Source organism: Cyprinodon variegatus, unplaced genomic scaffold, assembly GCF_000732505.1.
Source record: "Cyprinodon variegatus isolate N-32 unplaced genomic scaffold, C_variegatus-1.0 Scaffold480, whole genome shotgun sequence".
In the NCBI taxonomy this organism is placed as follows: domain Eukaryota; kingdom Metazoa; phylum Chordata; class Actinopteri; order Cyprinodontiformes; family Cyprinodontidae; genus Cyprinodon; species Cyprinodon variegatus.
Window position 1 is genome coordinate 166,381 of NW_015150933.1, and position 13,061 is coordinate 179,441.

At 37.8% G+C, this 13,061-nt stretch overlaps 1 protein-coding gene across 4 annotated transcripts in view; it reads right to left on the reverse strand.

The window, feature by feature from the left end:
• Positions 1-378: 378 nt before the first annotated feature.
• Positions 379-13,061, reverse strand: part of LOC107094379 (pleckstrin homology domain-containing family G member 3-like) — a 48,807-nt gene continuing 36,124 nt past the window's right edge. For 2 of the 4 annotated variants that reach the window (XM_015389941.1, XM_015389939.1), the window contains exons 11-19: positions 12,711-12,797; positions 12,605-12,635; positions 12,287-12,382; positions 12,144-12,176; positions 11,356-11,366; positions 9,586-9,930; positions 6,305-6,412; positions 2,073-3,441; positions 379-1,286 (exon numbers count right to left, since the gene is read on the reverse strand). In XM_015389941.1, the coding sequence (XP_015245427.1) occupies positions 697-1,286; positions 2,073-3,441; positions 6,305-6,412; positions 9,586-9,930; positions 11,356-11,366; positions 12,144-12,176; positions 12,287-12,382; positions 12,605-12,635; positions 12,711-12,797 (2,670 nt within the window). In that variant the 3' untranslated portion in view covers positions 379-696. The remainder of the gene's footprint in view (positions 1,287-2,072; positions 3,442-6,304; positions 6,413-9,585; positions 9,931-11,355; positions 11,367-12,143; positions 12,177-12,286; positions 12,383-12,604; positions 12,636-12,710; positions 12,798-13,061) is intronic. The other 2 variants (XM_015389940.1, XM_015389942.1) reach the window with 2 other exon arrangements.

The following is a 13,061-nucleotide window of genomic DNA, read 5'->3' on the forward strand; positions in this document are numbered from 1 at the left end:
CATTGTCTATTCTATTCTTTTCTTAAATCTAGCACAGTTCACACCCATTTTGTCTTTTATTGACAAATGAATATACAACGGCAGGCTGAGCATTTCTGTTTTTATTGAAAATATAGGAACCTGTGCATAACCAAAAAGAGGCAAAAAGAGGCATTTACACATGGTCAAAACCATCCCACTATACAGATATATAAATAATGTTCATGAAAATAGACAGCTTGCTGATAAAAAATAAAGCTCCAGTGATGTGCACAATCTGTTTTACAAGCAGCCCAGGAAAATATGGAAGCTTTTTTTTTTTTTTTTTTGCTGTACTTCTGCAAAAAAGCACAACAAAGGCTAACATGTATGTAACCATCTTTGGTGTCTGACATTTGGAAGTGCTATTCCCAATCGCTTCCAGGAATGCTAGCTTTACAGTTTACACAGTCAATAAGGAGTATAGCAGCCAAATTCAGGGAATTTAAAAGAAGTGTTGCTTTTTTTTTGTAGGGAACTAAATGACTGTTAACACAAGACTGTAACATGCAGACAAATTCAAGACAGCCTGCTCATTCCATCCCTATTATTTTACACTGGTGCCCAGATTATTGCACCTTGTCCCCTATATAAGAATCCCCAATTTTTAAGGAGAGATCTGCAGAATATTAACAGCATCATGTAACTTCCAGGTTTATGTTGGATTTACACCTTTGTTTAACTTGCACTTAAGCTCTGGAACTTTTCCCGTAAAGTCTTAACTAGGTTACTATCTGAGGACTTCCCAGAAATCTGAGACTTCATGCTGTTAGGAAGATCCTTGAGGTGCCCGTCTCCATCTTGTATTCTGTCACACAGAGAACAAGTCCGCACAGCTTCCTGAAGGTTCTGTACTTCATGCAGAGGGGCAGATCCAAGCATATGGTCCAAGGAGCTCCACCTGCACAGCAGGGAGCGCTTATTTCGCTGAGGCCAGTCCTCTACCACTAGACAGCTCTCACTGCAGTCTGTAGAAGCTATATGGAGATCTGAGGAGCTTCTGTACTTATGAGAGGTGCGGCTCTTTATCCTTTCTGGTTCTGTGCAGCTGCAGTTGGTTTTTAGAGAGTGGGAGATGTGCGAGTATTTGGAACGCAGCTCCTGGACGTGAGGCCAGTGGAAGGTCTCGGACTGAGGACTGTGTGGGGATGTTAAGGAAGCCTGGGAGCTTCCTGGTGAGGCTGCTAGCTGGTCTGAACTTGGAGAACAAACCTCACTGATGATCTCCTGGTCACAATGGTTCAAATGCAACCTTAAGTTAGGTTTGCCTGCAAAAAAATGCCAAACAAAAAACAGACAAAATACAAGGGTTTTACATTGGTTTTCTAATTAGAAAGAACTAGAGGCAGGATTCTGCATGAGGAATGCATAGCTTTCAGTAAGCATTCATATACCTTTAACTTTTTCACATTTTGTCACAACAGGAACTCTTTTCTCCTTCGTTAGTGTTTCATTAGAGAACCTCAGTAAATAAACAAAAACTGTCTTGTTAAAGTGAATATGTGGTAAAAAAAAAAAAAAAAAAACGTTGAAGACATCATCCTACAGTATGCTAAAAAAGCTTCCTCCTGTTTTAATGCACAGTCCTCCTCCAGGACAGGGAAGAATGGAGAAGTAGGCAGGAAGGAGTTTATAGCTAAGGAAATAATCAGAGGTTCACCTTTCATTAGGAAAACAACCATAAACATGAATCCAAAGCAACAAAACATCAGATTAAATCATAGAAAGTTAACATTCAACTTTAAAACTGAGGCTAACAGATGCTCTTGATCCAATCTAATGGAGTTTAGGAATGTATAAACATTTCAGCATCTAGACATGCAACGTCGTTAGAGACACAACCCAAACTATCCGTAGGTTTAACAGCAACAAGAAATAAGTCTACAAAGTATTCAGTCTGATGGGCTGCAGAAAATAGACAAATATTACACATATGAATGTGGCAAACATTTGATCTGTTTTTGTTTTTTTTTCCTGTGTGACAAAATGTGAGGAAGTTCAGGATGTATGAATACCTCTGAAGTTGTCTAATATGTCGATAAGGTTCTGTTTACCCGTTTTCCTCAGCGTGTCCTCGTGGACAGCGGTTCCACCTTCCTGGTTTGCGTTGAGTCGGCTCCTCTGCCACACCATCGGCCTGTTGTTTTTAATGCGCTGACTGTACTGACGAGCCAGTTTGAACACCTTGCTTTTCATCCTCCCCATGTCCTGCAGGATCTGGTCTTCATCTATGGTGGTTTGGAAGCTAATGCTCTTTGGTAAATGGCTGGGGTGGAAGTTTTCGCTCTCCGGGGACTGACAAGGGCTCCGGTCCTGAGCAGAACCACACTGTTCTGTGGGGAGACTGTTGGAAGGTGTTGGTGTTGATCCTGAGCATGTTTCTGTAGCAGCGCTTGTTTCAGGCTCTTCTTCTATCAGCGATGGTTGATCGCTGGTTTCGACCTGCAAATTGTCTAAGCTTATCTGAACTTTTTGGTTGTCTTCTGCGGCCTGTTTTACTTCCTGGATCTCCTCCTCACTTTCCATAACTTCCCAAACTTTCAGCATTTCAGACGAAGGCCTAAACTCTTCTTCTGCACCAAGCGATTCAGTGAAGCTATTAGATCGAACTTTGGCTTCAACTGAGCTTTGAGGTTCACTTTTTTTACCCTTTTCTAACCTTGGAAGATCAAAGACTGACCAAGAAGTAGGTCTGTTTCGAGAGAGGCTCTTCCTGGTTATCGGACCCACTTTCTCCTTTGGGACATCACTCAGCTGTTTACTCAGATGTCTTACCAGCCCAGCTGGAATGTAGGACAGACTCTCCCTGCGCTTGATGCTGAAGTTAGCATCTTGGTGCTCAGCATGTTCATAGTAACGCCTGATCTTATGGATAAGCAGGCGATCTTTTTTAGATAGAGTGGACCTGCGTTCTTCTTGACTCAAATCAGGCTCAGTATCGGACGGTTCAGACTGTGAGGCGTTTTGGGGTTCTGGTATAGAGCTATCTAACATGTTCTGCGTCTGTTTCTCCACATCCAAGCAGGATGGGAGGTTTTGAAATGGTTGTTTTATTAATAGGGTTGGACTCTGGTCCTCAGAAACCAGACTGCTCTGCCGGGACAAACTGCTGATGACGTACTCAGTCTTGTCCAGCTCAGAGGAAGGCTGAATGCTTTGATTATCTGAAAACGCCTCCTCTTCCTCCTCGGAGAGCTCACTGTTTGTCAGCACACTCATTTCCTCCATCTGAAGACCTGAAGAGTCGCTCTCTCCCTCCTCCTCCACTCCAGTTTCTCTGGAGGTATCCAAAGATTCTGGGGTCTCTGTTTCTTGCTCAGAGGACTTTGTGGACTCAAAGCCCTGCGAGGTGTCCACCTCCAGCTGGTCGATTGATTCCTCTTGTTGGACACAGACTTGATGACACAGCTGCTGTGCATCGACCTAAAAAAAAAAAGATTACAGTATTATCTAAAGAGAAAAGGCCTGTTTTAATGACTCTTTCCATCCCCCATTAGCTTAATAGTTCATAAAACCCTTTTAATTTTAACGTTTTCTGCTGCATGAATTTTATCTGAACTCCAATGTATGTCACAATGAGATAAAAACATCTAAATATTTAACAGGGATTTTAAGAGACAGACTGACACAAAAAACAACTAATTTTGGAAAGAACATGACTTTTTTTCTCTCTACAAATAAGAATAGCAGAAAACTGTGGCAGGCATCTGCATTTACACCCCTTTACTGACCCTTTATATCCCCCAATATCACTACCAGATCTTAGTAAAAAAAATGGTTGTTCTGTGAAGGTGTCAAAGGTTTGTTGGTGGAACAGACATCTTTATCAGGTACAAAAACAAAGAGGACAGGCTACAAATACAGTTGTGGAGAAGCTTAAAATAGGGTTTGGAAATTTAATAAGCTTTGAGCATATTGTAGCAATCTTCAGATAATGAACAGAGTGGAACGGGTCTGCAAACCTTCCAGCCATCAACCTAAACGGACAATTTGGTTAAGGAGAGTTTTACTATCAGACTAGGTTCAACTAGAATGGAACAGACCACAGACACTGCACATAATCTAGAATACACCGTCCCAATGCGAAAACATGGTGATGGGAGAATCATGCAGCGGGGATGTTTTTTTTTTTGCAGCAATGGCAGAAAGCCTGGTTCTGCCTACAGCTATAAACACCTAAAACAACTGGTTAAAAAACAAAAAAAAACAGGTTTTTAAATGGGAAATTAAATGTTCTGATAACCTAACTAGAATATTTTTGGAAAAAAAAGACAAAAAAACATAAAAATTCATTTTATCAACAAAAAAAAAATGCAGAAAACTTTCATTATGTTCTTCCCAATTCAAACTTGTGCCCTATCTCCATAAAATCCGATGAAAACACATTTGCTGTTCTAAAGAAACAAAAATTTGAACAGTTTCAAGACATCTGAATTGTGCAGTGTGCTTTTCTCAGTGTAATTTCTAACAAAAACAACCTGTATGGCTGTTTGCATTCGGCTCTGCTTGGACAGTTTGAACTATTCCTCTGAAACTCATTGTTAAAACATTAACTGCATTACCAGTAGACTTAGAAACAGTCTCTGAACATCGGCCAATATATGAATGTGTTCGATTTATTTGTATATTTTACAGCCTTTCTGTGATCACGTGAAGCTCAAGCATTGTGACTCTACCAATTTCCTATTTATTATGAATATTTTATTGGACTTGTTCTTTTTTAGTTCAAACTGAGACTCGTGAAATCACATGGGGCATCCTTAGAGTCTTCTGAAAACAGCACAACTCACCGGTAGGCTAAGTTTGAAATTTTATTTTCATGTGTTGCTCTTCTTTTTAAACTTTCATAGAGCATTTCATCATATTAATGATGGAGAGCATTTAAGCATTTATAGAGATTTCAAAATGAAAATATCTAAAACAAAATTAGAAGTTACAGAAACATTAAAAAATATGTTTATCGCATATGAAGTTTAAGTGAATGCTAAGTCTTCCAGTTCATAAATCAGTATTGGTAGTAGCCCTTCCTATGACTCAGTACCCAAAAAGTAGCTCAAGTCTCAAAAACAGTGTCTCCTGATGTAACCAGAGGAAGAAAACCTCTATTGGCTTCAAAAATCACACATCCACCCTCCATGCATCCATGTTCATTTTTATCTCAGACTGGGTGCGCTTTACATCCATACTACACCTTACTGTACCTAGTGTGTTACTGCAATTGCTTTTGAGTTTGTCCACATATAATGTGTAACCTTTAAGCAAAATGTTTATTTCCTAATGACTATAAAGACTCTGGATTATTCTTCGCTCGTTAGGCTGAGAGGTTTTCATCTTTCTCTTTTTATTGTTTCACCAGTGACCCCTCACACCCACACCATGGACTGTACTCCCTGCTGCCCTCTGGGAAGAAGCTTCACAGCATTCGATGCAGGACCAGCAGGTTTTGCCAGAGTTTCTTCCCTGCTGCCATAAGACTGTTGAACTGTTGAAACTCGAATCAAGACCTAATCAAGAATCTGCATCGCACTGATAAAATCATACTTGCACTATATGGTGAATCTACAAAACAGAACTTAACTCAGTGTTTCTACTGCATTTTGAACCATATCTATTTGTTTATTTTTGCACTACACTGAAACTTTACAAATGGTTCATTTTCACTGCAATGCTGCTCATTCACTGTCGAAAAAGCTGTAGGTATCGAAATTTTGTTTTGTATACACTTCGTGTGCAAAAAATGACAATAAAGTTTGTCTAAGCCTAAGTCTAAGTCTTGCTGATGTTACCCTAAACTGTTATTTTAAATCTGTATCCAGGTGTTGCCTGCTAATCTGGAGCTCCTGTAAATAAAACCAACAAATAAATAAATAAAATGAAAATAAGAAATTGCAGCTTGGAGCCGTTTGCCAGAGATAATTTTCACTCAGTTCAGATGCAGAAGCTGCAGAGGAGAGCTGACCACTGCACAGCACTTTCCATGAGGTGCTTTCATTTCCAGCATAATAAATCTACAACATTTAGGGATGATTCAACTCTGCTCACAATAAAGGGCATGTATTCGGTAGGAATTCAATTTTTACATTAATGTGGTGCTGAATCATCTGGCATGAATGCAAAGAAATAACAATAAAAATAGTGAAAGATTTTTTTTAAATGAGCTCAGTAACAACTGTGGGGAAAATCTTTAATAGAGTGAATGTGTGATAAATGTGGCCTTAGATATTTGGTGTGGAAATGAGGTTAAAAGGATGCAGGCATAAATGTTATATTGGTCTTTTGTGAGCACCTGAGCGCCGACAGTTTGTTTCACAGAGATATCCTCATTGTTTTCCTCCCCTCTGCAGGTTTCAGCCTCCTCCATCAGTGCCACATTTAGCTCCTCATTCTGATCATCCTGAAAAAGGACAAACCACAGGATTATGTCACAAGTCTTTTTAGCCAAGGTCAACATTTTATAAGCTTTATGACTTAATCTTAGATGTCAAGGAATGAATGACAAACAACTTTCTACAGTTTCAACATAATTAGTAGAAAAACTTGAAAAAAAAAAAAAATGTTAAAATAATACAAAAAAGAGGAGGGCTTTTTTATTTAAAAATCTGTTTCTTGATATAATGAATTGGTGAATTAACAGATCTAAAAAAAACTTTAGGTTAAAGTACCATTTTTGGTCACTTCCATCTACCACCTATCGAATGGAATACCCTCCCATCCGTCAGTGAGTTCTAGAAGCACAAGTTCTATATCCAGCCATTCAGCAGAGATACTGCTATCTGGCTCTACATGACATTTAGGCATTTGACCATTTAGATGAGCCCTTGGATGACATTTTAATTACTGTAAATTAAAATGAATAAAAGAACTAAAAGAGTAAAAAAGTGCCTGTATCAGCATTAATGATCTAAGGGGTTTATATTGACAAAAAAAGTCTTACCCCCAGGAGCTAAGCGGATTAGCAGTTTTTTTTTTTGTTTTTTTTTAATGAATTTTTTATATAAGAACTTTTGTTATTTTTTTTCCACATATGATAATAAATTGACCTTGATTTCTTCAACCAAAATATATATATTGGTTGAATTTTACAAAAGGATAAAGGACAGTTAATCTGTAGATTATTTTTTCTATGAATCGATTAAAATCGGATAGCAAAAGGTTCGTTAAAGAAGACGTTTTGCAAAATTAAAGCAGTTGAAACTAAAACCTTTTTCACTTGAGGAGTTCTGGATAGAGCATACTGACAGAAGAACAAGTTTTTTTTTTTTTATCTAAAATGCATAATTACTGCACTATATGGGTCGCTCTGTCAGCTAAAGGCATGTTTTACAGTCTCTATACTCTAATTAATTTGATTATTAAATAAGTTGATGATTAGTTCAATAATTGATTAATCACAATTAATCTGATTAATTGTTTCAGCCTAATTTAAAAATATTTCACCGAGTTAACTGAGACAATGGTAATCAGAAAGACGAAATGTGGAAAGTCTCTCCACTGACACCCTATTCTATTCAGAATACATTTTATTGTTTCCAGACCTCCTTATGTTCTTTGCCCATCATATCTATCATAAATGTCAGTTCTGAATGGGCCCCTCAGGATGTTTGAGTCTGGTTGCAACATGATCATATAGCTGCCATTTTAGATACCGTTTTATTTTATCCGTTTCTCATAAGCTGCCAATTTTAGGGGTATTTCAGCTTCTTTTTACTTAGTCTCATTACCATGTATAAATATTTTCAATTTATGTATCATACTTTTTTATTTTTTTTTTTTAGATACTGTAGAACATTTTTCAAACATACTAATAAAATGTTTAAAACAAAAACATGCTTTAATAATGTATCATGACATAAAGTCACAACAATTGGGTTTAGAACATTTTTGTGCAATTTTTTAAAAGTTGTTTTTTTCTGGCTTAAGTTAGTTGGGTACTGATTACAGTCATTTAAAAAATTCACATATTACACAAAGTCAATCAGTGTCAGGCAGTAACGTCGTTAGTAGAAAATTATAAAAAGCAGGCAACGCATTACTAGTAAGAATCCATCTTTAGAATATTTTAACATGCATATAAGCCCTCCTTGTGTGGTGATTCCTTCCTTTAAAATAACCTCTTATCTCTGATATGTCAGGTTTTAAAGCATCAAAAGCAAATTACTTTTAATTTGTAAAAGAAAAATTCAGAACCTATCAATTTCTGTTAAAGTTTATCTTATGCACATTGGCTTTTATTCAGTTTATAAATCTAAAAAGCCTTTAAGTATAAAATCAAATGTCTAAAGTAGTTTTAACTTTAACTGCATTACAACTTAAATGTTATTCTTTTATTCAGTGTGATGATTACTTGTTAAGATAACTGTAAAAACTATCATTGAACAGTTTGGCTCCAGCAGTAAATGGTTGGAATTTTTTTTATAAAACACAAATAGGAAAGAAAAAACAGAAACTCATTTTAGGTGGTTGTGGAACTTGTTCTGTGAGAGTAATAAGGGGACAACTGTAACTCGTCTTGGTCCAGTTCTCCTCCAAGATCAAAGCAAGAACCAGAACCATTAAAACACTTTTTTTCCATCTGGCTATTGAGGGACAGATGTACTCTAAATAAATATTGGATCTTAATCCGTTTAATATTTAAAATAATCATTCATACTGTAGCTCAAATTACCTCTTTTAATCAGTGTAATAGGTTTAGCATTTCTGTGTGTGGCTTTGTTAATCAGTGCATTGTAGATTTTAGGTTGAATGATAATTAATTTTATAATCCATTTAATCAGTGATTGCTAGTTTCTTCATTTGATCATTTTAAATCTAAATAAATTTATATTCCTGAATAATATACAAAAGTCATCTGAAATATGCCCTGATTGTTTATCTTTGCTTGATTTAAAAGGTGCAGAGTTCCTCCTTCAGACTGACAACGATAGAATATGAGACCAACTGGTTTATAAATATTTATAAAACATAAATATTACATAATAATGCAAAATCTACATTGAATTGAAGGTCTTCTGTTTAAACAATGTTTATTCATTCCTATTTAGAAAACAGAGAGGCTATAGCAGTTAACCTCCAACAGAAAAGACATTTAGAGGCAAAATATTCAGTAATATGGTTATTAAGGGGGGAAAAACTCCCTGCTATTCTGATTAGCTTTAATGAGATGGCTTCATTAACCTTTGAAGTCAAACACAATTTAACAGAGAATATCAAGATATTAACTCTCATGCAAATGCAAACATGATCTTAACAATGGAAGTCATCCTACCATAAATAGCTAATAAATGCAAGCAACAACACATAAAACACATGCAATAAAAAATGTAAAATAAGATGCAAACTGGTATGATTTAAAATATAAAAGAAAAAAACAACATGCATTTTTTTTTTTGAATGCCATTTATGTATAATTAGGCATCAAGGCAAGGTGTTTATTACGTGGATTATAAAGGAGGAATAAGAGGGATGGAGGATGAGAGCCAGTGTGGGAGACAGAGCGATGTATTAGTTTTGGTTAGCCATTGGGATGGAGCAGGAAATGGGCGACCCGTAGGTGGAAGAAACCCTCACCGTTGTGAAGTGAGTAGAAAGCAAAGCCCTGGCTCTAAAGTGCCAGCAGGAGATGGCTGCCAGCACCGAGCTGGCAAAGTCGGCTACCTGGTCGTCCCCCATCAGCACATCCTCTTTGAAACTCTCCCCCTCTTCTATAGCATTCTCCTGCTGCAGCCCCACCTCTCCCTCTCTGGGTGAAGAGTCAATGTCAGCCGCATTTAGCCGCTCCAGAGAGTTCCTCAGATCCTCCACACCCGGCCTCTCACCCTGGGGCTCATCTAGACAGGGGCTCAGTGTGCTGACACTAGAAGCGGGCTGCAGGGAGCTCCTATCCCCCAGCAGTGTGCCTTCACTGTCTGCATGCTGTAGTGTGAAGTCATAGACATGTGGTTTGTTATTGCAAGGCATGTGCTAGAGCCAAATGACTGCAAGGCTGGAAATAGTAAAGATGTGTCGTCTATCAGCAGCAGGTGAAATCTGATTTCTGCAGGCTAAGAACAGAGGGTACGATCTGGGAGGTCTCAGCCTGGATGCAGCATTAGGAATGTTTTCAAATGCAAAACTAGAGTGGACATTAAATATGTATGAATCAATTCTTTAAAATGTAAACGACAATGAAACCAGGCTTTCACTGGCAAAAAAAAAGAAGTCCACCCCCCTTGTTTTCACACATTTTGAGTGAATGTTGGGTGTTTATCCAAAAGGTGCTGCTAGATAAATACCTACTATCCACTTCGGTGAATAATATTCAGTTGCCCTAATATTTGGATCTGTATATCTGCAAACTTTAGCAAAAAAACAACTAAACTACACTGATCTATCTTTCCCCCAAATTAAACAGTAGACAAAAAACCCACATTATTCTTACCCCAAATTCTGCAATTGAAATAGTGCATAGGCTTACACTGACAAGAACTGGAAAATTTTTGAAAAATCAATAAAAAAGACCAGATGGGAACTAGTCAGCGACGCCTCCAAGAGGCTGAAAGCAACACTAAAACAGCAGCAGGAATTACTGGTCTGTAGAGAATGTTAAGCAACCTGCTCCATATCATTGCACAACAGAAGCCCGACATGCATCCAGATCTGGCTAAAATCTCCACAAACAGTGTGGAAAAATGTGCTACTGTCGACTGAAACCAAACTGGAAATTTTTGCGGAGATTTCAAACAGTACGTTTAGCACAAAATAACAGTTAACATTGATAACAGGCGTCCACCATTCACAAAGTAACCTGGTTCCCCCTCCCTGGAGCTATTTTCTCGAGTTGCTAATTTTGTCTTTAATCTGCATTGATGTATAGCCAATATGTGGATTTTGTTTTAAACACTTCCCCTAACTAAAACCTTAGTACAGATGCTTTGTAATCTGACTGCAAACTGCTGATTTAATTTGAATATGTTAACAAACTCGCTCCGGCAAATCTGAATTTTCTGTCAAACTTGTCTGATTATCCAGGGCAGACAGCATGGGTGAACTGAACAGTGCTGAATGCTGCAGACTTCCATCCAATGATTCTTCAACAAACTACTACTTTAAGACTTTGCAGATCTCTGCAGCAAGGTGTTGCATTCTATTGAATATATGTGACATTAAAGGTGAAAAGGAGCTTTAAAAAAACAATTCTGGTCTCATTTCATAAAATCACAGAAACAGGATGTCTAGACTTTTTTACAGTATATAAACTGTAGGTGTTAAGTTTAAGTAACTTTAGTTAAACTGCATTGCTACTTCTTGCAAAAGTGTACCAAGGATTAGTAATAGTCGATTTTAATAGCCTTAACTTACCTTCAAAACAGCTGCACAATGAACAAAGATGGAGGTGAAGGCACCGAGAAAAAACAAACAAGAATATCAATAATAGGTCAGATATCATGTTCAATAAAATGTAGATCCTTTAATGCATTTAGGGATAAAGAGACAATCTCTGCTTCCACATCCAGGCAGCCATTAGTCTGCTTCAGACTCTAGGGAGGCCCTGTGATTAGGTAAATACCGATAAGTAGCATCTTGTTCTCTGAGGCTTTAACGGGACATGATGTAATTAGCCAGGAAGTGATGAGCTACTTCCTTACCCATATGAGAAGGTTTGACATGAAAATGGCTTGTTCATTACATCGTCTGGAGAAACTATCCTGGACAGGGAGCAAGAAAGACCGGAGAATGGGAATACAAATGTTTTCTGCTCTAATGACCAATCAATGAAAACGGAAGACACAGATCTGACGGGCAGGGCCCAATTTGAGAGCCGAAAAAGAGCTTCCGTGTGACAAAAGGCCTCGGCCGAAGCGACATATAATTAACTTCATTATGGGCAAGGTGGAGTGGGAGCGAGTGTGCGTGCCCGTTGAAATGTTTTCCAGGTTTCTTTGAAGGAGAACAAAGCAGGAGTTCAATAGAGATGTGAACAGCAGCTCTCAGCCAGCAAAATAACCTCGCTGGCTGGAAGCTGATGTTTAACTGGACTGCACACTCAATAAGGGAGAACATAAAGCTGTGTTCATGAATCTGGCTGTAAAAACGCTGCAAAATACTAATTTTAAACAAACAAAATAAAATTAAGAAAAGATGCTCACCAGTGGTGCTCTTTATGATCTGTTTAGCTGGTTCTGAAATAATAGAAAAATAAAAGGGCATTAATAAACTCCAAAAGGTGTTAAGCTAATAATCAGTTATTTTTGAGTGTTGTTCATTAAGAGATGGATATAACTAAACAAACCAGATCTCCTCCTCCCATTTCGTCCTTTAAGATGAGGGCTGTCACTCTGGAGGCAGTCTGCTTTCATCATCCTCTCTAGACTATTCTTTCCAGAATCTGAGAAATACATTATTACACTCATAGCTACAAAAACAACAACAAATTTCTCCACTTGGAGAGTGTAAGCCAAAAAGTCTTGGGTGAATTAAAAATGAACAAGCTTTAAATATTCACAGGACATGAGCAACAACTCTGGTTTATTAGCTGCATCTGTGGTTGCTGTAGCAACAGTTAAATGATCCCTAACTGAACTAGGGATGCTCCATTAGCAACACTTACAGTTCAGGTTGTCCACAATGGTGTCTTTTGCCTTCAAAGACAGAAGGTACAAGTTAAACTTTTCTTTCATAGATGGGGAAGAAATGCTCTGTAGAAGGAGGTTTACCTTCGGTGGTAATAAGGTGTTGTGATTCTCAAGAATGAGCCGCTTAATATGGTGGGACCACAGACGCTTCTCTTCAACAGACTTTGCCTAAAAGGATGGAAGGGAATTTTCATATAAAAAAATATTTTTTACAAAGTCCTTGATGCCCAGTTGCAAATACCTCGGTTGTTAATACTTTATACAACCACTTTTTCCTGAGGGGTTAAATATTAGTTTCCTCTATAAAATTGGAGCTGATAGTTTGCATAATCTTACCAGATGGCCTTCTATGGGATTAAGGACTAAACACTAATAAGTCAGCAGAATAAGGTTTTTGTGTGTTCATTTGTTTCAGATCTAAATCCAGCTGAA